Below are 23,042 nucleotides of genomic sequence, written 5' to 3'. Positions count from 1 at the left end.
ACATGCAAGAATAGGTCTATTAAAATAATCTTTATATACCTAATGTTTTTAAACAGTCTGCAAGTCATTAGTCAATACTAAATTTATTTGAGACAGAAAAAGCCACAAAAGCCTAGAGGAAAGACCTTTTCCAGGGAAATCTGGAACAACCAATGGGTTATAAATTCTAAAAAAGTACACTGAGCTAGTTTAGCCTATATAAGGTAGATTGCAAAAGGTAATGTAGAATAAGCTACATCCAATAAAAAATTGAAAACGCTACAGCTAAGACTGACTTTTTTCATCGTAGCAATGATCCTCATCCCCTTCACTATCATAACAATTAATTAAAAATATTAGGGTCATTAAAGGTGTATATGGTCTCCACAGCGTTTATTACAATTATTACACCCTAATGTTGATACAAGAAATGCCTCTTTTTAAAACCCCTGGATTTATTGGTCTGAGCAATATTCAATTTTCCAATGCAATTATTTAAATGTAGAAAGAAAATATTTACTAGTAACTAGATTGCAAGTCTCATTAGCCTACATGTATATTTCTACATAACATCTAGAAAATATGGGTGTGTTGCTTGCTAGGCTAGTGGTTAGCGTCTCGGGATGCAGTGTGAGAGGGACAAGTTCAATTCCCAGCACACACAACTTAACTTAAACAACAACAAAATGTAAAATGTATGCAACAATTATCTAAACCACCATCACTGGACTAGGAATCTCGACCAAAAAGGGATAGTTGACATCTTATCATTACTGAACTTTTTTCTTGTTCCTTACAAACTCATGTTTAGATTTTTTGAAAGCAAGTAGAAATAAAATAAAATCCCAAGACTCATTTAGCGAAAAATCATATTATGTTACATTAAATAGATATGTATAAGGAGTCAAACAGTTAAATGAAACACATTTTAAAATTCAATTAAGACAAAACACATTGTTCTATAAAAAATTTATTTAACAAATTCAACACCGTATTTTATAAATAATTCATGTTAAATAGGCTGTAAGGCCTACTGCTTTTAACAAAAAGTTTATCTCCAATATTTGTATTTTTTGTACAGCTTTGCTACTTAACTTTTTTTAATATTTTAAATCCTTGATTCAATTTTGTAACTTCACCAAGACAAATTCCTGTTTGTGATATGCAAGCCCTGAAAAACAAATTACAGTATTAGGCTTATTAAAGAAAATTTATATTTTAGTTTAGAGGCTTCTAGTGCTCCTTTAGATTAATCATATTGTGGTAGTTTAGACCTCAAACGGGCATCATTAACCATCCTCATCCATATAGAGAGTTGTGTAATAGTTAACCATAGTGTAAAACATAAACAAATGTTCAAGTCATCAATTGCTTATAATCTGTTCGACCACATAACAAGTACAGACATAGGTTGTATAAATAATTTATTTAAATTCAAGAATAATCTATCTATATATTAATAGGCAAGCATGTTTCTTTAAAACCTTTTTTCTCAGCTTGTGTGCATCGTAGGGAAAATCTACGCATACTGTTAGAAAGCTATTTTCCTGTAGGTGTGCAGAATCCCTTTATAAATTAAAATAGGCTCAAAAATAAGCACAAAAAATGAATTTAAAATTTTGAAAAATTTAACATGGATATTATGAGTTGCCATGCTGGTGACGAAATAACAACGAAATATAAACAGAAAATCAAAACAAATGGAAGAAACTCCAATCACATGTTCTATTCAAAGTGTGGAATGAAAATAAAGAAGTCTGTACATTAAATATTTTTGGTCGAGTTTCGACCACTGGACGACCTCTAGTACTAAAAATTACATGAATTAAAAACTATTACTTACTGTGAGAGAGTTGTTTAAGTAATTTTGTGAGGTGGGTACAGAGTAAGCGATTCCTTGAACGACTTTACACAGTAAATGTATTTGTCACTCGTTTCTTGCTTGTGTAGGAAGTTGAGAGTTGTTTTGCTATCATCTTTTCTTGGACCATCACTGTTATCTTCTTCTAATTTTCCTACAACCTGAGTAGACAGCTTTTTACAATTTGAATTTTCAAGGCCAGCAGTTATTTTGAACCATTCAATAACTTCTTCCAGTGTTAGTTTCTCAATCAACTCCCTCTCTTTGTGATGTCTATCGAATATGTACTCCTCTGATTTTATTTCTTGCCAGTTTCTCTTTACTTCTTCTTTCAAATGATTATCCATACATTTTTTTAGCTTGATAAGTGACTCTTGCATTTCTGTGAACTCGTCCATTGGGTAATCTTTGAGCTTTTGAAAAAAATCATGAAGGAATTCTGTTATTCTACCTTCTACAAATTCAGGGCTATTACGATCCGACTGACAGTTCACTGTTAAAGAAAATCCTAAGATACCAAATGTATCTCGCAAGGAACAAGAGACGTCATATCCTAGTTGTTGTTTAGTTCTTAATGCATCAAATATAGGTTCTTCCATCAACATCAACAACATCTCAATTACACATGATTCTTGGATAGATCCTGGGCCTGATTGGTAGTAGTTGGTTACAATGGAATTAGAGTCACCAATATTGAATGACTTAACAACACAAAATTTCTCACCGATAGGTAACTGGTGCACTCTTATCTTAGGTTTGATGTCTGAAGGCAGAGGATTAAATGACAACTCATTCTTCACCAATTCAGCATACTCAATAGCTTCTTCTTTGGATATGTTACCTTGGACAAGGCACTGAACATACATTTGTTGAAAGTACTCTGCCATCAAATCCTTAAATTTTTCAAACGTTAGATCTGATATAGCTACTTCTTTATTAAGAGCTGTCCAATATGTTTCTAATAAAATAGACATCCTGATTTCTCTAGCTAAAAAACCTGTTTTCAAATTGCCATTTGAATAACCTTTAATTTGTTCCATTTTCATAACATCAAAGAGCTTTTCTTTCACATTGTTGGTCAGTGATTTCATACCTCTCAGAATTGCATGTAGTAGTTTCTTTAGCTTTTGGTTGAAGCCATTTATGACAAGAACAATACCTTTTTCCCCAGAGTGAAAACCATATTCTAGCTGAGCAACATTTGCAGGGTACAACTCTTCAACGAGAGATTGCTTCAATAGAGTAATGTATAAATCTAATGCTGCTGCATTTTGAGGTGACACAAAAGCAAACGGTGATACTAATTTCACACAACAAAAGGCATTTGGTAATTTAAACGTAACATCTTGTTTGTACCACACTTCTGAAAGACTGTTTTTGACCAGGGATACAGGGTACTCATCAGGAGTTTGAGGGGTTTCTAAAATTGAAAAATCTGTTGGTATGAAAGTATTTTCTTCAGGAAGGTGAAACTTTTCGGTAGTTTGGATATTCTTCCATTGCTCCAGCCAATCTGCAGGTATTTCTTTGACACAATATTTTGTTCCATACCACTTTTCCTCTTTATCAAGAATTTCATTGGAGGCAGCAATCTTTGATGAAATCATAATATTGACATTGTTTGGTCTTAAATCATTTAAAAAACTTCTTATCGCTACAGCATTATATTCATAAAATAACTCCATACCAGTAATGTAATCTCTTGATTCATAAAAGTGCATATTTTCTGCTAATTGTTCCACATTTTCAGCTGATGAAATCTCTTCTGCAAACCTGAAACTAGTTTCAGCGATAAGCTGCATTTCTTTAAATAATCTTTCTTGAGGCCCTTCTTGTTGAAACATCTTTAAGTACTCAAATACGACACTAAGTATTTCTTTGATGTGCTTAATTCCCTCCTCACTTAGCACCAATGAAATAGTAAATAGCGTATAGAGTGTATTTTCTTCTGTGCCATCTCCACCACTACTCACAGTTATATCAAATCCCCACATTTTCTCTCTTAAAAAAGAAATTAAACTTCCTTTGCCTTCATGACCTATAACCCATGACAGGTAGTTCAAAGGTTTTGTTCTGTACATTTTGAGAGTAGACGGCAAAACCCAAGTGAGGTCTACGTTATTGACGTTTTTAACTGGGTTCACTATATACATTTTGCGGAAATCGTCTTTTCTAAAAGGTGACACATTAAGGTTAAAACGATCAGGAGGTAATTCATTGTTTGGAACATCTTTGAAACATTTAAGAACCCATGATTCCAATGTTTCTAAAGGCAAACGAGCTTGTACTGCTAAAGTCATTCGATGAGCAGAATAATGTCTTTTCCTGAATTCATGTACAGCCTCGTACAGCTCATCATCACTTACATTATCTCTGAGAGTGATAAGATTGCCCCACATAAATTTATGAGATGGGTTGCTTACATCTGCCAAACTACATAACAGTTGAGATTTGCGACTTTCATCAGAAGGGAGGGACATTTGAAACTCAGATTCAATGGCTTCTCTCTCTTTGGTCATAGTGTCTCGTAACATCAATGGAGAAATAAATAACTGAGAGAATATTTCCATTGCTCCACACAAATGAGCTTCATGGCAATCAAAATAAAAAGTTGTGTACTCACATTCGGTTGAGGCATTATCCGATCCGCCTTTCTTTTTAATAAATGTATCAAACTCATTCTCTTTGGGATACTTTTCACTTCCCATAAATATCATGTGTTCTAAAAAATGAGCTAATCCTGGTATCTCTTCGGGATCACTAAAACTCCCAACACCTATGCAAAGTGCACAAGCTGCCAATTTCTGATCACAATTAATAGTTTTTTTCGGCACATCATCCTCATCCTCAGAGACTTCATTTTGTGAACTACTACCACTTTCAGATGATTCGCTGTCAGAAGATTCACTCTCAGAGCTTTCATTTAGTTCATCAAGGTTAATTATTTGAGACTTATCTGATATTAATAAAGCTGTGAGACCATTAGGTAGCTTTATGACAGAATACTCTTTTACATCAGATTGAGACTTATTTGGAGGTTCTAACCTAACGAGGGCATCCTTTATCATAGATATATTAACATCTTCATTTTCAGAAATTGATAATTTATTTACCTTTGAATCATTGCCAAGATTCTTGTCTACTTTAAATCTTTTAGCCATCGTCCTAAATGGAGGTGTATTAAATATCTGCTTTCTTATTTTACAACATCTAACAAACATTTACCCAATACAAAAAACGTAAGTATCAAATAGGCCTAATATCTTAATAAACAGAGGAATATTGGATTTTGTTTATCCATTTTCTGATGAACAGGTCTTGGTGATTGGCCCAAAAAATCTCCATATTTATAACACAGACATAATAATTTTTTAAACAAATCCAAGAATAAAATTGTGCTGTTTGATAAAACTAAAAACAATCACTGTCTCAAATTTTAACCTAAAACTATTCACGTTGACTTTGACGTTAGACCTAGAAAAATTTACATTCCAAACCTAACCTAACAAGAATCACGAAACAGGTGAGGTGACGACTGACGAGTGTTAGACAGGCAAGGGGAAACAAACAGAAAACCCCTTAAATTCAACCGTAAGGTCCCAGTACCAGATGACCGAAGAATAATTCTTCTCAGTGTCTTAGACTGAAATCGTTCAAGAATTTCGATGTTGGATTTGCTTGAGGTTCCCCAAAGTTGAATTCCGTATAAATTAATAATATTTAAATAGGAAATAAATCTGACGATTATAAGGGAATGACTTGGTGGGACTCCAGCCAGGCAAATGGAAATTCGCTTAGTTTGCAGGTTAGCTGCAGTGGCGGTATTACTTGGATAAACGAGGTTTTAAATTACTGAAATAACAATAAACAAATTGTTAGCAAAACACGACCTCTACTTACATTCATGGCCACCTTTAACTCCAGCTCCAGACCGTGGCCTTCGAAGTGGTAACGTCGCAAGTAGTGTTAGTGTTGTAATGGGAACGGAATTTTATGGAGGGATTTATGGTTTTCTCGTTTTTTTACCCTCAAAACTAACTAGCTTGCGTTGTTAGTTTTCTTTTATTGTGACCTTCAAAATGAGGGGTCACTCGATGGGGCTTAACATTTAAAATGTTGGAGTTTCCCCCAAAAACCCCATTTTGGGTTTGGGAACCAAGTGGCTATTAGGCTTAAAAGTACTTCATAACATGCCAAAAAGGTGTGTAGAGTTTAGTTTTCATAGTGTGAGCATAGTTACAAAATTTACAGTGGGTCTCCAGACTTGGAATGCTGTAATTTAAATTTAACTTCTGAGAATTTCAATTGGCTGCCATTTTTTACTGGATTGAGATAGATACCTCTAGTTTGCACTGTTGGTTTTCTTTTACCTCGGTAGGTCTTTGTATTTGAAATTTTTGAGTTTCCCCCCCAAATCCCCCATTTTGGGGATGTACAGCAAGTGGTGGTTATGCCCAAAAAGTACTTCATAACATGCCATAAAGGTGTGTCAAGTTCAGTTTTTCTAGTATGGGTCGTTAAAAAAATAACAGGGGGTCTCCACACTTTTAATTAACCCTGTATATATGTGTGTCCGTTAGCGCGACAACTCGAGCAAAAATTATCCGATTTTAATTGAACGTATACAAACCTACGTTTATTCGAACGAGTTCGCGAACCAGCATAATCGTACCATGGAAACGGGGGTTTATAGGGTAAAAATGGGTTCCCCATTTTTTACCCTAAAAACAAACAAAAACTGCAATTTCTTTTCAAACCGTTTTGTAGAGCTTAAAAAAAAAATAATTTAGTATATTGAAGCGCTCTTGTATGCCTAATGGTCACGGAGAAAATTAAAAAAACAGTGTAATTTAAAATGCCCATGTTATTGTTATGGAGAAAATGAAAATTGTTGTAGTTCACTTGTTTATGGATACATATTGATAAGATTTGGCAAATTTATTTATTTCCTCCTATACTATTGACGTACGTATGGTCAAAAACCATGGTGGAAGACTTTTTACCTTTCCCGTAGCAGCAAACCTAAGCACTCGTTAAATCTAATGTTATTCAAATAGGGAATAAATATGTCTTATTTATGGAAATATTTTAGTAAAAATGTAATCAGACAAGTTGAAATTTGCTTAGTCTGCAGGTTTACTGCGGTGGGGGTATTATAAAATATCAATAACTTAGTATGAAATAAATAAATCCGCCAAGTTTGATCAAAATATATCCATAAACAAAGCCAACTACAAAATTTTACAATATTCTCCCTAAGAATATCAAGGGAAATTGAAACTAACAATTTTTTGAATTTTCGCTGTTACCAATCACCGAAAAAAAAAAACACTTTCATATACTAAATTATTTTTATTTTCAAGCTCTTTAAAAGTTCTGGAGTAAAATTGATAAATTTTGTGTTTTATGGGTAAAAAAATAAGAAAACCCCATTTTTACCCCATATCCCCCCCCTAAGCCCCGTACCCATGGTCCGATCATGCTGGTTCGCACCCATGGTGGAAGACGTAAATACTGGCCTGCCACCTGCCAGTTTGCCAACCTAACCGAACTAACCAAAATAGCTGATAATGAAATAATATAAAAAAAGTTTATTAATAGGAAAATTAATCCTGTTCATTAAATAAAACTAAAAATTGCTCAATTAAAATTTTATAATGAATTAATAAAAATTAAACTGTCATAACCGAACCAAACCAACCAAACTTGCTGATAATGAAAAAATCTTAGTCAAAAAGTTAGTGACACCAACGGGATTCGAACCCGGGACACTCAGCATATCAGCTCGGCCACAGAAAACGTACTACTATAACCTTATATTTGTAAGTTATAGTAGTACGTTTTCTGTGGCTCGGCACGCTAACTTGTAGACCACCGAGGCCGATGGCTGCTATCCGTATTATTACGGTAATGTTGTTCCCTCAGCTAATGAGAAGCCCACAGCTGTCATCGTGAGCTCATCTATACCTCCCCTGAGTAAATACCATAGGTTAGGTTGAGACCAGAGACCAACCGGCTAACCAAATCAAATCGACTAATCGAGTTAACCTAGAACGTGTGTTTGAGTAAGAGATTGTTATTTGTTTATTTTACTTTATTTTGCTGTTTTGTTTTATATTTATTTGCATTTGTTTCGTAGTAACAAGCAACAATAATTACGCACGCAATTACTAACAACTCATCAAAGCGAAAGCACTAGCCAGCCCAAACAAGTTTATTACATGTGGTGTAAGTAAAAGTAGTAAAGTACTTCTTGTTTATTTAATCGGTACCTTACTTTTTTAATCTTTTGCAATTGAGATTTACTAGCATCAAAACCCGGCTTTGCCCGGGTAAAATTATACAATGTACAATAAGTGGTTATAGAATATTTATTTTTTGGCTGCACTTTACTTAAGGTCCTACACTCCTTCGAATGAAAATATCATTGTTTCATGACATATCGTTTGGTAAAGTAAAGTGCAGCCTATTTTTTTCTGCTCTCATTGATGTCCGGTACACATAAGTTATCTTGGTACCGTAGGCTACTATTAAATCTATAAATGTTTAGGTTATTGTTCAATTTCCACAACTCACCTAATATTGTTTAGTACTTTGCCTGACTAAATAAATCATTTTTCATTTCATTTTCATTTTTTCATTGTTCAGTTTCCTTAAAGGTCGATTCACACACATCAGTCCAGTCACAGTTCCGTTACAGTCCAGTTGCAGTCCAGTCACAGTTGCATCCGCAATTTCTCAGTCAATTGTCCGTCAGTTGGTTTCAGTCAGTCTTCCGTCTCTAATATTTACAGTAATTTACAGTCAAAAAAATTAAATTTTAAACCTATATTCTATTAAATTATCATTGTCCATCTTGTTGATAGTTACAAACAGTACTCAAAATGCAAACGCAACCATTTAAATAACAATAACACTATTTTCTAACCTCAAACAGTTCCGTCAGGCGTCCGAACAATCAAAAAGTATCGTTGGAAAGAAATCTGAAATTGACTGACGGATGCCAGCAGAGTGACTGACGAGACTGCAACGGATGAGTGTAGATAGCGCAATAGAAAATCCATCAAAGAATACCTATTTTTGTTAACTGTGACGTGCCTGAAGTGACTTTACTGTGACGTGCCGTAACTGATGTGTGTGAATCGACCTTTAATTGCAACTAAAATATTAACAGATATTAAATTATCCAGCTGATCATAATGTAAACAAATAGCCTATGTTCTTTGTTTTCTTCCTTCACAAGGATAACATGGGAACTTTAAAAGCCACTGGGGCAGAGCCCAAGGGAATTTTTCAAAAATGTAAGGTCAGTTTGAATATCTACACACATACACAAACATTTTGTTATGTAATATGTGAGGTTAAATCTTAAAACAAAAAAACCTTATTGCTTACAAAGTTAAATGTAGGCTAGCTAGCCTATTACAAAGATTTATTTTGAAATTCTGTATTTTTTGTTTTGTTTAACATTCATCACGGGGACATTATTGACCACAACCGCGATCTTGGCAAAATCGTGATTCATGAACATCTCCTGCTATCACGGAGACATGATTATCCCCACTGGCGATCGCCGCTGAATCGTGATTCGTGAACATCTCCTGCTATCACGGAGACATGATTATCCCCACTCACGATCACCGCTGAATCGAGATTCGTGAACATCTCCTGCTATCACGGAGACATGATTATCCCCACTCGCAACCGCCGCTGAATCGAGATTCGTGAACATCTCCTGCTATCACGGAGACATGATTATCCCCACTCGCGATCACCGCTGAATCGAGATTCGTGAACATCTCCTGCTATCACGGAGACATGATTATCCCCACTCGCGATCACCGCTGAATCGAGATTCGTGAACATCTCCTGCTATCACGGAGACATGATTATCCCCACTCGCGATCACCGCTGAATCGAGATTCGTGAACATCTCCTGCTATCACGGAGACATGATTATCCCCACTCGCGATCACCGCTGAATCGAGATTCGTGAACATCTCCTGCTATCACGGAGACATGATTATCCCCACTCGCGATCACCGCTGAATCGAGATTCGTGAACATCTCCTGCTATCACGGAGACATGATTATCCCCACTCGCGATCACCGCTGAATCGAGATTCGTGAACATCTCCTGCTATCACGGAGACATGATTATCCCCACTCGCGATCACCGCTGAATCGAGATTCGTGAACATCTCCTGCTATCACGGAGACATGATTATCCCCACTCGCAACCGCCGCTGAATCGAGATTCGTGAACATCTCCTGCTATCACGGAGACATGATTATCCCCACTCGCAACCGCCGCTGAATCGAGATTCGTGAACATCTCCTGCTATCACGGAGACATGATTATCCCCACTCACGATCACCGCTGAATCGTGATTCGTGAACATCTCCTGCTATCACGGAGACATGATTATCCCCACATGCGACTGCCGCTGAATCGTGATTCGTGAACATCTCCTGCTATCACGGAGACATGATTATCCCCACTCACGATCACCGCTGAATCGTGATTCGTGAACATCTCCTGCTATCACGGAGACATGATTATCCACACTCGCGATCGCCGCTGAATCGTGATTCGTGAACATCTCCTGCTATCACGGAGACATGATTATCCCCACTCACGATCACCGCTGAATCGTGATTCGTGAACATCTCCTGCTATCACGGAGACATGATTATCCACACTCGCGATCGCCGCTGAATCGTGATTCGTGAACATCTCCTGCTATCACGGAGACATGATTATCCCCACTCACGATCGCCGCTGAATCGTGATTCGTGAACATCTCCTGCTATCACGGAGACATGATTATCCCCACTCACGATCACCGCTGAATCGTGATTCGTGAACATCTCCTGCTATCACGGGGACATGATTATCCCCACTCACGATCACCGCTGAATCGAGATTTGTGAACATCTGCTATCACGGAGACATGATTATCCCCACTCGCGATCACCGCTGAATCGAGAATTGTGAACATCTCCTGCTATCATTGGGACATGATTATCCCCACTCGCGATCACCGCTGAATCGTGATTCCTGAACATCTCCTGCTATCACGGGGACATGATTATCCCCACTCGCGATCACCGCTGAATCGTGATTCCTGAACATCTCCTGCTATCACGGGGACATGATTATCCCCAGTCGCGATCACCGCTGAATCGTGATTCCTGAACATCTCCTGCTATCACGGGGACATGATTATCCCCACTCGCGATCACCGCTGAATCAAGAATTGTGAACATCTCCTGCTATCATTGGGACATGATTAACCCCACTCGCGATCGCCGCTGAATCGTGATTTCTGAACATCTCCTGCTATCACGGGGACATGATTATCCCCACTCGCGATCACCGCTGAATCGAGAATTGTGAACATCTCCTGCTATCATTGGGACATGATTATCCCCACTCGCGATCGCCGCTGAATCGTGATTCCTGAACATCTCCTGCTATCACGGGGACATGATTATCCCCACTCGCGATCACCGCTGAATCGAGAATTGTGAACATCTCCTGCTATCATTGGGACATGATTAACCCCACTCGCGATCGCCGCTGAATCGAGATTTGTGAACATCTCCTGCTATCACGGGGACATGATTATCCCCACTCGCGATCGCCGCTGAATCGAGAATTGTGAACATCTCCTGCTATCATTGGGACATGATTATCCCCACTCGCGATCACCGCTGAATCGAGATTTGTGAACATCTCCTGCTATCATTGGGACATGATTATCCCCACTCGCGATCGCCGCTGAATCGAGATTTGTGAACATCTCCTGCTATCACGGAGACATGATTATCCCCACTCGCGATCACCGCTGAATCGAGATTCGTGAACATCTCCTGCTATCACGGAGACATGATTATCCCCACTCGCGATCACCGCTGAATCGAGATTTGTGAACATCTCCTGCTATCACGGGGACATGATTATCCCCACTCGCGATCGCCGCTGAATCGAGATTTGTGAACATCTCCTGCTATCATTGGGACATGATTATCCCCACTCGCGATCACCACTGAATCGAGATTTGTGAACATCTCCTGCTATCATTGGGACATAATTATCCCCACTCGCGATCACCGCTGAATCGAGATTTGTGAACATCTCCTGCTATCATTGGGACATGATTATCCCCACTCGCGATCACCGCTGAATCGAGATTTGTGAACATCTCCTGCTATCATTGGGACATGATTATCCCCACTCGCAATCACCGCTGAATCGTGATTTGTGAACATCTCCTGCTATCATTGGGACATGATTATCCCCACTCGCGATCACCGCTGAATCGAGATTTGTGAACATCTCCTGCTATCATTGGGACATGATTATCCCCACTCGCGATCACCGCTGAATCGAGATTTGTGAACATCTCCTGCTATCATTGGGACATGATTAACCCCACTCGCAATCGCCGCTGAATCGAGATTTGTGAACATCTCCTGCTATCATTGGGACATGATTATCCCCACATGCGACCGCCGCTGAATCGTGATTCCTGAACATCTCCTGCGATAATGAGTAAATATGAGTAACTTCTCTCACGGCCTCGTTTACCAAATGTTAACCAATAAACAAAAACCGACATTTTTTAACAATCTTTAATGTGGTTTTGTAAATAAAAAATCAGTGAACTGACACCCAACCTTAAAAATAGGGCTATTTTGAACCCATATAAATGTTTTAAATCACTAATTTGTTGATTTATGGAAAAAGTAAAAATGTAAGTGCGCCCCTTACTCAACGAATCTCTCTGCTAATAATGATCGTTTATTAACGTTGACAATTTCTGATAGAAATAAAAGCAATTTAAGAAAAATATACATTTAAAAAATATATAGGTGTCAGCAAAAATCAGAGAGGGCATCAGGGGTAGGATGGCGCGTGTGGCGGCTCTCCACTGTATACAAGCCTATAAATACAAAAACTTCTTTGACCTTAAGCAGTCATGTTTGCCGCTCCCATCCCTGACCCCGTCATATAAACCACGATCACATAAATATTTTCTTAAAAGCCCTTTCATTGTATTGGTTAGATAACTTAAGTAAGATAACTAGACAACTTATGCAAAATAAACTTTTCTATATAGTAAGAAATATTAACGATTTTGCCGCCCCCCCAAACTCGCTGCCCGGGGCAGTGTATATTGTAATAGGCTACTGACTTGGCTTTATTTACAAAATGTTTAAGTACCGTACATTAGTTAAAATACAATAACTTAGAACATTACCAGTTCTGTTATTTATTTTTATATTTTTTGGATTTATGATAAAAGTTGTAAATTTATGATGTCCCATTGTGAATTTTGAAGCTAATTTTTCGTGTCTATTTCATGTCTGGTGTAACTGGGCGTTAGTGTCGACTAAATTTTATTGTTTTTTTTATTATTTTAGGGTTAATTTAATGATTTGTGCTTTACTGTTTGTTCGAGTGGGTACGAGTTATTGTTCATGATTATATAGTTTTATTTGGTTAAACGAGGTTTTAAATGACTGAAATAACAAGAAATAAATTGTAAAAAAAACACGACCTCTACAGTGCACCGGACAGAACTAACAAGAAAACTTGGCTTCAGCTCTTCCATAAGGATGAGAAATCTACTAAAGGGAGTGTGTTTTATCTACGGATGTATGTATTGTCATATAAAATTACGTCAATGGGAAGTTAATTAAAACAAAAATTGGTTAATTGTGAACTACCAACCTATTTTTACTACTTTAAACGTTATTGTTTTAGGTCTTTGGATTTGGAATCCCTTTTTATATGCAACATTGAGTTATACCATGTGAATGATATCACTTCTTCAAAGAATTCTACAAACAATTATTAACGAAAATATTAGGCCTAGAGTGATGTCATCCCAAGAAATAAAGTCAAATTATTCTTTTAGAGGCAGAAAAAAAATACAAAAAGACTCACTTAATGAGAAAATAGAAAATAAAAGAGTAGTCAGGAAATCTAAAGTAAACACCAATGATACAAATTTGACAATCAAACAAGAAATAGACATCAACACTGTTTGTCACGGTAATATTGGAACCGAGCAACAAAAGAGTGCAATAGAAGGTGTCGAAATTAAAAAAGAACCTGGTATTGATGTTGTGAAATGTGAAAAAACTGAGGGTGAAGCCAATGAAATTGTAGATTTAAAAAAACTCAAATGGGAGCCTCCTTACTGGACAGTGGTTCTGGAGAACATTCGAGAAATGAGAAGAGGAGTTAGAGCCCCAGTAGATGACATGGGCTGTGACCAATGTCAGGACGACGAGGCTTCTCCAGAGGTATTTTTTATATTAAATACCCTACCTTCACTATCAAATATCGGCATACAGTTTTTTTTTTTTTAAATAGTTTGAGTGTAGTTTGGGCATGGATGTGCACTAATTATTTCTTGTACTAACATATTTGCATAGATTATTTAGCACATTGACTTTTGTGCTATATGTGTGAATTGAAAACAATTAATTGTAATATTCTTTGCACAGGCCTTTGAACTCTATCTGGACTGACAACTGGCAAAATCCAGGTTAAAAGAGGCTACCCTCCTTCGTTTGCAGAAACAAAACAAAAAATCATCTACATGTGTCAATCAAACTTTGACAATTTTCTATTTGACTGCTTCTTTTTGTTATTTAACTGTGTCTTTGGATTATTTGCAAAATACTAAATAGCCTCCATAATAGAATTAGTAGCGCTAGAAAATTTTTTGTAAAAAAGAAAAAAAAATTTAAATTTTGTTTGTTATTTTTTGTAAATTGGACCTCGCCGACAAGTTTTGTAAACTTGGCGCTGAGGCCAAGCTCTTGTATTATCATAGATAAATATATTTGAATCTTCTGTACTTAATCCTGTAATAAATACGTCGCAGGTGCGACGGTTCCACGTGTTGGTATCCCTGATGCTGTCCAGTCAGACAAAGGACGGAGTAACACATGCAGCAATGCAACGTCTACGAGCCCATGGTCTCACTGTCGATCACATACTCGACACTGACGACGACACACTCGGCAAACTCATTTACCCTGTGGGCTTCTGGAAGGTTAGTGAGTTTCAAAAATGATGTTAGATTTGTAAGACGATGGTAACAAAAAAATATTATGACCAATTCAACTTTATTTCATTGTAGGATGTAGGATTATCCTAGTGAATTTACATCCCATATTTAGGACGATACAACAATACTAATTACTACAACGTCTACAAACTATCCAAGCTATTTTGTAACCCATTTTCGGGTATTAGGTTAGAATATTTAGGTTGAGGGCCAAAATAATAAATCTGGTTGTGTGGGAATTTTATCCTTAAGTAAGACGAATTCCAGGGGTCAAGTCAAATTTTGAAATTTGAGATCAAATTCTTTAGAGGGAGGAACTAGTTTCCGTTATGTAAACAAGGATTTCTGTTATGAAAATGAATTTAGTTAGCTATATCCTGTATGTGTTACTTTGCACTTTCATTAAAAATTTGCAATATTACAAATAAATAATAAATTTAAATAAACAATTTAAATAGATGAGGGTTCGAATATTTATCAAATTCAGTAATAATATAAAAACGTTTAAAATCAAACTAATTGTGTAACTTGACAAAAAAACATGTTACAAACGGCCTAAGCCCTAATTATTTTTCCAAACTGGCATAAAGTGCTCAATTTAAAAACAAAATCTGAAATTAAAGCAAAGATAAAAGGAAGAGACAACACTTTGTATGTTTCAAGTTCAAGATAAATTTCCGCTTAAAACGATTTTTCTAAAATGGAATGCCTTTTGCAATAAAAAACTGATAGCCTATGTTTTTGCTTTGTTTTAGAGTAAAGTGAAGTATATTAAAGCGACTGCACAAATCCTAAAGGAAGAATACAAAGGAGATATTCCGGACACTGTGGAGAAGCTGTGCAAACTGCCAGGCGTCGGCCCCAAGATGGCACATCTGTGTATGAATGTAGGGTGGGGCATTGTCTCTGGCATAGGTGGGTGAATCAGTTTAAGTTGTTATGAATTCTAAAATTTACATCTTATATTATAATGAATATTCCTTATTTGTTTAAAATCAGTACACATAATTTACATCAGCACACTCTGTGGCTCAGCTCAACTGAGGTCATTCTAATTCTAAACCAGCTACCGGTACATCTCTAACATTGGAAGAGAATGTTAAGCTCTATGCCTAGTCACAGCTAATACTTATCGAAAAGTTCTCTCATTATGACACTGCCACTTCTTGAACATATAAAAGTAAAATCAAATAACTATTTGAATATACCAATGCTCTAAAGAAGTCCCAATGCAACAATAGGCCCATCTGGAAAATGGAAGTAATTTTTCTTTGTGCAGGGTTGCCACCAGCCATGAAAACCTTGAAAAGCGTGAATTATGCGTGAATTTAGGTGACCATGAAAAAGTGCGTGAATTATGCGTGAATTTCGTCATTGGACCATGAATTCTCAAAATCATTATTAACAATTCAGCCAAAACCCCTAAATGTGCTGAATCAAATACTCCGTATTAAAACCATTCTCGAAATGAACACCGAGATAAAACGTCAAAGTGGGAGTGTCGAGATAAAAAGTTTTGTTGCCATGGCACGAACAGAAACGATTGCGTAGTTTATTCAAGGTCAAATCCGATCGCAACCGACGTCAGCCGAGTAGTCTAGAGATGGGAATTATCGTTGTTTTCCGGCAACGGTTATAACGATAACGCAGCTGCCCAATAACGTATTGCGGCAACCTGTTATTTCAATAACGATTGCCAGCTCGTTGCCGCTATAAACCGTTGTCCGCCGGTCGGTGTTGCTGTTGCGGCGTTCAGTTATCATTGTCGGTTGATCAGTTCAGTTTTCAGTTGTAATCGGGAGTCGGGCGTTGCCGCGTTGTCCAGACAGGATGCGTTATTCTAGTTCGTTTCAGAAGTTATCGTTGCTCTGGTCTGGTAGCGTTGCGGCAACGGCACTAATGGCAATGCATGTTTTCGTTTTCGTTGTCGCGCGGCTTTCCTGCAACATTGTGTAGATAGATACGTTATTATAATAACAGGGAGTTCTCTGCAACGTGTTGCCGCGATAACGTTGCCGTGGCCGCAACACTGTTATTCGTCCTGTTATTCCTGTTATGTTATAACGCCCATCTCTACCACCGAGTTATTGTCTGTGCGAGTACCGATCTACCGATAAAATCGATGCTTTCGGAGCTAAAACATCGATCACATCGATGTTTGTTCCGAGTTTCTCGTCTGTTGTCTGTTCTCTGCACTGTAACAGCCAATTAACCTAAAACCAATACAATTCAGTTACGGAAAACATCAATATTTCATATTTCATTACTTTTGTTGGCCTAAAAGACCGATGTAACAAACCAAATCATCGGTTCGGTAATCTACCATCGATGTAAACAAATAACTTCGAACATCGATAGAAAAGACATCGATGTTTCGAAAACATCGACAATCGGAATTGATGCTCGCTCTCATTCTCTACTCTCTACTGCTACTCTAGTGTAGTGATGGGAGAATCGAATACTTTAAAGAATCGAATACAGTGAATTCGTAGCCTCCCCTGTATTCGAATACTTTTACGAATACTTGTATTCGAACACCTTTGAGTATGCAAAGCATGGAAAATGAGTGTGTAATTCTTTTTTCATAATGCAACCGTTCTTTTGGCCACTGTTATTTCGTTTTACAGTAATTAATTCATTAATATAATTTATTCAATGTAATTTTAAATTATATGATTTTTAAAAGGTACATTTATTTTGACTTATAATTATTTCATGGTCAGTTACAGTCTTATTAGTGTATTATTTTCTATTATATTAACTAATTAATATCTTTTATAATATGTCTTATTCATTTGTATGGATAATTTACATCAGATATGCATGTTATTTTGCCATGTAACTATATAAATCGGTTGTAGTTATAATAAATTCTATTTAATTGCCCTCTACCAGTAGTAACCTAATATTTTAAATAACCAATATATTCTAAATGTTAACGATTAATATGTAAATTATAGGGCTAATGGTAAAATTATAACGAATAGATGAAAACAAATGCTGCAGTAAAAACATTAAATACTCTTAGGAATGCTACGGATTCGTAAGATATTCAAAAGGGAATTCAGTAGTTGAAAACGTGTTGAATACATTTTTGAATCCACCGAATTCGCTTTCTAGATTCAAGAAATCCTGCAAAATCTGAGGTCAAGACTCAAGAGTATTCACAAAAAAGTATTCGTACGAATCTGAAGTATTCGAATCTACGAATACTCGGGCTGTATTCGAATACTATTCGATTCTGTATTCGATTCTCCCATCACTACTCTAGTGTCTCTAGTGTTCGTGTGGAAGGAAATACAGAGTAACCATAACCTAAAAGTTTTAAACTGATCTGAAACTTAGAAACGAGTCAAACGTTTGAAGTTTGAAGTAGTGGTGGACACTGGACAGTAAGATCACTTGTTGCACTCGTGATTCAGTTTTGTGCTTCTTATAATTGATTACCCAACACTCAGTGGAACAAGTGTTCAGATTAAATATTTTTTATTACTGATATATTATACTTCCGATACTTTACAACGTTAAAATAAGAAGTACCTTGCCTTGCCATAAAGGTCAAAATGGCTTGCGCCGGCTGGAACTTAATCGTCTTCTGTGTTTGTTTTGGTCAAATATGTCGTCATTTCAAACTACTGTCAGTGTTGAGTAAATGTGTTACAACGTGAGATTAAGTTTATTTATTTAGGCCTAAGTTGCAAGAAGTCAATGTTGTGCTGAAAAATGGTGATTTCGTTCTGAGGAAGGTAAATGTAAATGTTTTGTTGAAGCATATAACTAGGTGTTTTCAGTCAATACGAATCTAACTAAGTTTTTAATGAGTTGTAAATTTAATTAAATAATTGTTTTAACTGTGATTTAAACCTGTGTAGGCAAATAATAATATATAAACTGATCCAATCTGAAGAAACATCCTCCTAACTAAGTTTATTTTAACCTTTTCTGTAATGTAATTAATTTTTTTTTTTATTACTTAATGTAAGTTAGCCTATGTCTAAACTTACATACATTCCATTACTTTTGTTTCGTTCTTAGCATTAACTAAATATTTATTTACATAATCTTACCTTTTTAGAGTGTTTTTATCAGTCAGTCGGTAACCTTTAATCTTCTCAATAAATAGAAGTTGGTTCAGGCCTAACTTAGCCAAGATTCAGTTTTGGATTACAATGTAGTCTAGCCTACTGTGTTACAGTATAAAGTAATAAATTGCATGTGCGTTTTAGTAGGCCTAGATATGGCCCATTCATTACCAAGTTAACCGTCTTCTTGATCATGTTCTTAACATTTGTTTTTATAGTAGCCTATTATCTTAATTTGATGTTTAGACAGTAAAGTTCTAGGCCATTGCTGGATTAACTAAGTTAAACCTTTTATGTTTGGATGCAATGTTTTTTAGGTTAGGCCAAACCTAACTACCAATCCGACTAATTTTTTAATTTACTATTTCGTCTAACGTTTGAATTTATCATTAGGCCTATGATGTTGTTAAATCAGATGTTTCAATTTTTTTTTAATAATTACATCTTATTATCACACACAAGATTTTTATTAATCCTTTTTCATCTGTGATTTTACTTTTTTAGACTGGATAAATTATATTAAATTCTTATTTTTAACTCTAAAATAAACGCATTAAATGTGTTTTATTTGATAGTAGCACACAAAACTATATATTGTCGATAAATTAATGTACAATTCTGAACTAGGCAACACTCTTTTATGGTGAAATTGTGCGAGCATATACCCCATGAATTTTTCAAAACTACCAATGAAAACCTTGAATTATGCATGAATTTTTTTATCTAACTTTGGTGGCAACCCTGTTGTGAATTCTTTACATTTTTCTTTCACTATGTATAAAGTTAATAAAAGTAATAACAAATTAGAGAAAACTGTAAGCCTCATACCTCTCATTCGCATACAGTACTTGAATGAATTAAATATCCGGAGGTAAAAGTTAAATTTTTAATAATTTTTCATAGATTTTTTTACACCCAGAGCCACCAGTTAGCTGCTGCGGAGCCCATTACAAACTGTCAGAGCTGGGCCTTTACTAGTATTTATAAACACAGTTGAGTTAAAATAATTTATCACTTAAATGTTGTCGATAATAATAGCTTAGTGTTCTGTACAGGTGTGGACACTCATGTGCATCGCATATCTAACCGGCTTGGTTGGGTCCGCAACACCAAAACACCAGAGAAAACCAGAAAAGAACTGGAGGACTGGCTGCCTCAAGAGCTGTGGAGTGAAGTCAACCATCTTTTGGTTAGTGGTTTTACTATCAACTTAAGAAGAAAAAATTATCTGAGTCTGGTTTACATAAGTAGAGTATCGGTTATTTGACGTTCTGTTTTATCGTTATCAGACAACCTTTGGACAATCAAGTGTCGTGAAATCATGTGCTATTTCCATGTAGCATAACAGTACCGTACGTAATATTGAGATAAATGTTGTCGTCTTTCAATGTATTAAGGAGATAAACCACAGTAAAACTTCTATTATTTTAATTTTGAAACCTGAGTTTATTATAATAAACTTTGTCTATTAGACACAGTAACAATAAACTTAAATTTATGATATAAATAATAAGTAACTTAGATTAATGTCGTCCATCCATATAAATGATTTTGGTTGATTTTACATGATCTTTTTAACACTTTTATGACTATTTCATTTTATAATTTTGATGGAAGATTTTTTTTTTATTTGTCAAACAATTTGTTAATAGTCCCTCTGCATCAATACTGCAGAATTCGGGGAACAGAAAAATTTAAAGAGCCTTCAAGCAAAGGCAAATACCAAAAATAATGTTAACACTTTGAGTGCGGCCTAAGTTATTAAAAGTAGTGCGGGACTGGCGCACACAGCGGACTACGTAGCATTCCTAACTCTGAGGTATTGCTTCAGTTTGAGCTCTGCCTCGCAAGGGAACGTTGTGTCACTTGCCGCTAGTTGTGCCAGTTTTATACTTCAATCCGTTATAATTTGGTTTCAGATCTGACAATTTCATTTGCTGGTGGGGACTGTTCCAAATTTAGTGTAGTGTGGGATTTTGACTTGGATTTAGTGAAATTTAATAGATTAACGATAATTATTACTGTAGTGTAACATTGTGGATGGAACCTAACCTCTAAATTGTGCTTGACGCCATTTATATTTTTTTTATTGCGTATCCGGGTTTTTTGGCCCGGAGTAGAAAGTGAGTCATTAAATATTTGAGGCCATGTTTGAATGGTCGAGAATATGTATAGACCCACTTTCACTCTTTTTTTGAACGTTACTTTTCGCTACACTACTAAGAAGAATTATTTTCTTCATTACAAAACTCGTAGCGTTTTTTAGGTTATGTTTTCAATTTAAAGTTAAAATATTTACTTTAGTTTTGAACATTGAAACAGTTGATAAAACATTAACAAATATTTGTTTGTTTTTGTCGGCAACATCCAAAAAAGATAGTAAACATTCTTTTTCCGTAGTAAAGAATGTAATTATGGATATTCGCAGGTGATAAACATGCAAAGAAAACAGGACATTTCACAGTAGTGATTTAAAAGTAATTTAAATGTCAGAATCAGGAATCAGCATGTTGATAATAGATAATAGCCTACACCTGCAGGTCTTTTGTCAGTTTTATTTTATTTTATCTTAATTTAACCTATATTTTCTATAGGCTGTGTGTCAGACATTTATTTTTTATTTTACAGGTTGGGTTTGGACAAACAATCTGTCGACCTGTGGGTCCCCAATGTGGCAGTTGCCTGAACAAGGATTTGTGTCCATTCGGAAAACAACCTGTCAAAAGTCCAAGGAAAATTAAGGAAAAAACGTAAAATGATGATCATGTTATTGTTTGCATATTGAACTCGATGAACAAATTGTTAATTGTATTCAAGGAGAATTGTTGTTTTACAATACGAGTAATGTCTCTTGTGATATGTTCAGGGATTAGTGTAAGTGTTACATTAGTTACTTAATTGTTTGTTTTTTTATTAAAAAAAAAAATGAGTGAAAAACAGATACATTCACATTGATATTCAAAGTTTGATATTATATGCTAAACCAATCTTATAAAAAGTTAAATTACTTTAATTTTTAATTACAAACAACTTTTTTATGATAAACAAATGTAGTTGGTTAATATTGTTATTGTCTTTAGTTGGTATTTTTTAAATATATGATTACAAATGTGTGTTAAAGTTAAAATACCATTTAAATAGGTAGAGAACTTAAATTATACTCAAGTGCTACCTGATATCAGTATACTTTTTGTAAATATGTGTTTAAGGCTTTATTTTACATTTGATTGTTATTTTTATTTCTTATTCTATATACAGTATTTTTTTCTAAATAAAGTAATTGTTTAAATATTTATTTTTGATTATTTTTAGATCCTAGCATTGAGTATACATGTATAAGAGGGGACAGATAATGCTAATAGTTGTTGCTGATTTTGGCGACGTAGCTTGGGCCTGTAACGCTTGAATCAAAGTTGTAGGTCGGTAGTGCAGAACATCTCTGGGCTGAGCTTCTTTGAATCATTTTATATTAAAAACAAAATCACATTATAAAATAACAAAATTTCGATCCAACAAACAAATTAAAAAAAAAACAACATTTTACAACTTACAATAAGTGTAATATTAAAAAACAATTAAACTGACTCACCAATGAGGTGGCGTTGTTTGGGTCACTGCTACAGCGCTGTTCAAGTAACTTTCTACTCTAGTGTGTGTATACTCAATGATCCTAGTCAACATATTTTGCTAAAGCATTAAGCCACCAGAAGAACCGATGGACTTCACATTTGTGCAAAATTGTTGCCAAGAAATCACTGTCCCTGATGGGTTTCATACGAGTAGCACAGGATTTTTTTCCTTAAAAAAAATTACCAACACCATCTCGAGTCATTTTTTGCAGTAAACTCCCTATAACACTGAACTGTGTACAGTGTGTTGCACAAGTGAATAACCAGCTTGCGCATGTTTACAGAAGCAAGTTTAGTTTACGAACATTTCATAAATGAATGGTGAGCACTTTTTCCCGCAGGGGGTTTAGGTGATGGTTTTTCATATCCAACCCTGGTGCTAGGAAAACGTGCTCAACAA

At 35.8% G+C, this 23,042-nt stretch overlaps 2 protein-coding genes across 2 annotated transcripts; one reads left to right on the top strand and one right to left on the bottom strand.

Annotated features, from left to right (window-relative positions):
* Positions 1-933: 933 nt before the first annotated feature.
* On the bottom strand, positions 934-4,946 carry LOC128992252 (nardilysin). Its single transcript, XM_054415732.1, has 2 exons — positions 1,823-4,946; positions 934-1,150 (listed from the first exon to the last, which is right to left on the bottom strand). Exon 1 carries the CDS (start codon positions 4,906-4,908, stop codon positions 1,837-1,839), a length of 3,072 nt encoding a protein of 1,023 aa, XP_054271707.1. The 5' UTR covers positions 4,909-4,946; the 3' UTR covers positions 934-1,150; positions 1,823-1,836.
* A 2,924-nt stretch (positions 4,947-7,870) lies between these two features.
* LOC128993466 (endonuclease III-like protein 1) lies at positions 7,871-22,304 on the top strand. The gene is made up of 6 exons (XM_054417377.1): positions 7,871-8,068; positions 13,614-14,158; positions 14,746-14,916; positions 15,687-15,846; positions 20,069-20,202; positions 21,642-22,304. The coding sequence occupies exons 2-6, from the start codon at positions 13,667-13,669 to the stop codon at positions 21,765-21,767; spliced, it is 1,083 nt and encodes a 360-aa protein (XP_054273352.1). The 5' UTR covers positions 7,871-8,068; positions 13,614-13,666; the 3' UTR covers positions 21,768-22,304.
* Positions 22,305-23,042: the final 738 nt, after the last annotated feature.

This window comes from Macrosteles quadrilineatus, unplaced genomic scaffold (genome assembly GCF_028750875.1).
Source record: "Macrosteles quadrilineatus isolate MER2022 unplaced genomic scaffold, UCM_ALF_1.0 Scaffold_4__1_contigs__length_99947679, whole genome shotgun sequence".
NCBI classification, from domain to species: domain Eukaryota; kingdom Metazoa; phylum Arthropoda; class Insecta; order Hemiptera; family Cicadellidae; genus Macrosteles; species Macrosteles quadrilineatus.
The sequence above is the reverse complement of the archived record's forward strand: the minus strand, read 5'-3'. Positions and strand labels throughout refer to the sequence as shown.

What these genes read in the sequence shown, in the direction of transcription:
- LOC128993466 (XM_054417377.1), top strand. Translation starts at nt 13,667, where the DNA reads ATGATATCACTTCTTCAAAGAATTCTACAAACAATTATTAACGAAAAT. An exon ending in GGGCATTGTCTCTGGCATAG is followed by an intron (nt 15,847 to 20,068) that starts GTGGGTGAATCA and finishes TGTTCTGTACAG; the next exon opens with GTGTGGACACTCATGTGCAT. An exon ending in GTGAAGTCAACCATCTTTTG is followed by an intron (nt 20,203 to 21,641) that starts GTTAGTGGTTTT and finishes TTTATTTTACAG; the next exon opens with GTTGGGTTTGGACAAACAAT.
- LOC128992252 (XM_054415732.1), bottom strand. Translation starts at nt 4,908, where the DNA reads ATGATAAAGGATGCCCTCGTTAGGTTAGAACCTCCAAATAAGTCTCAA.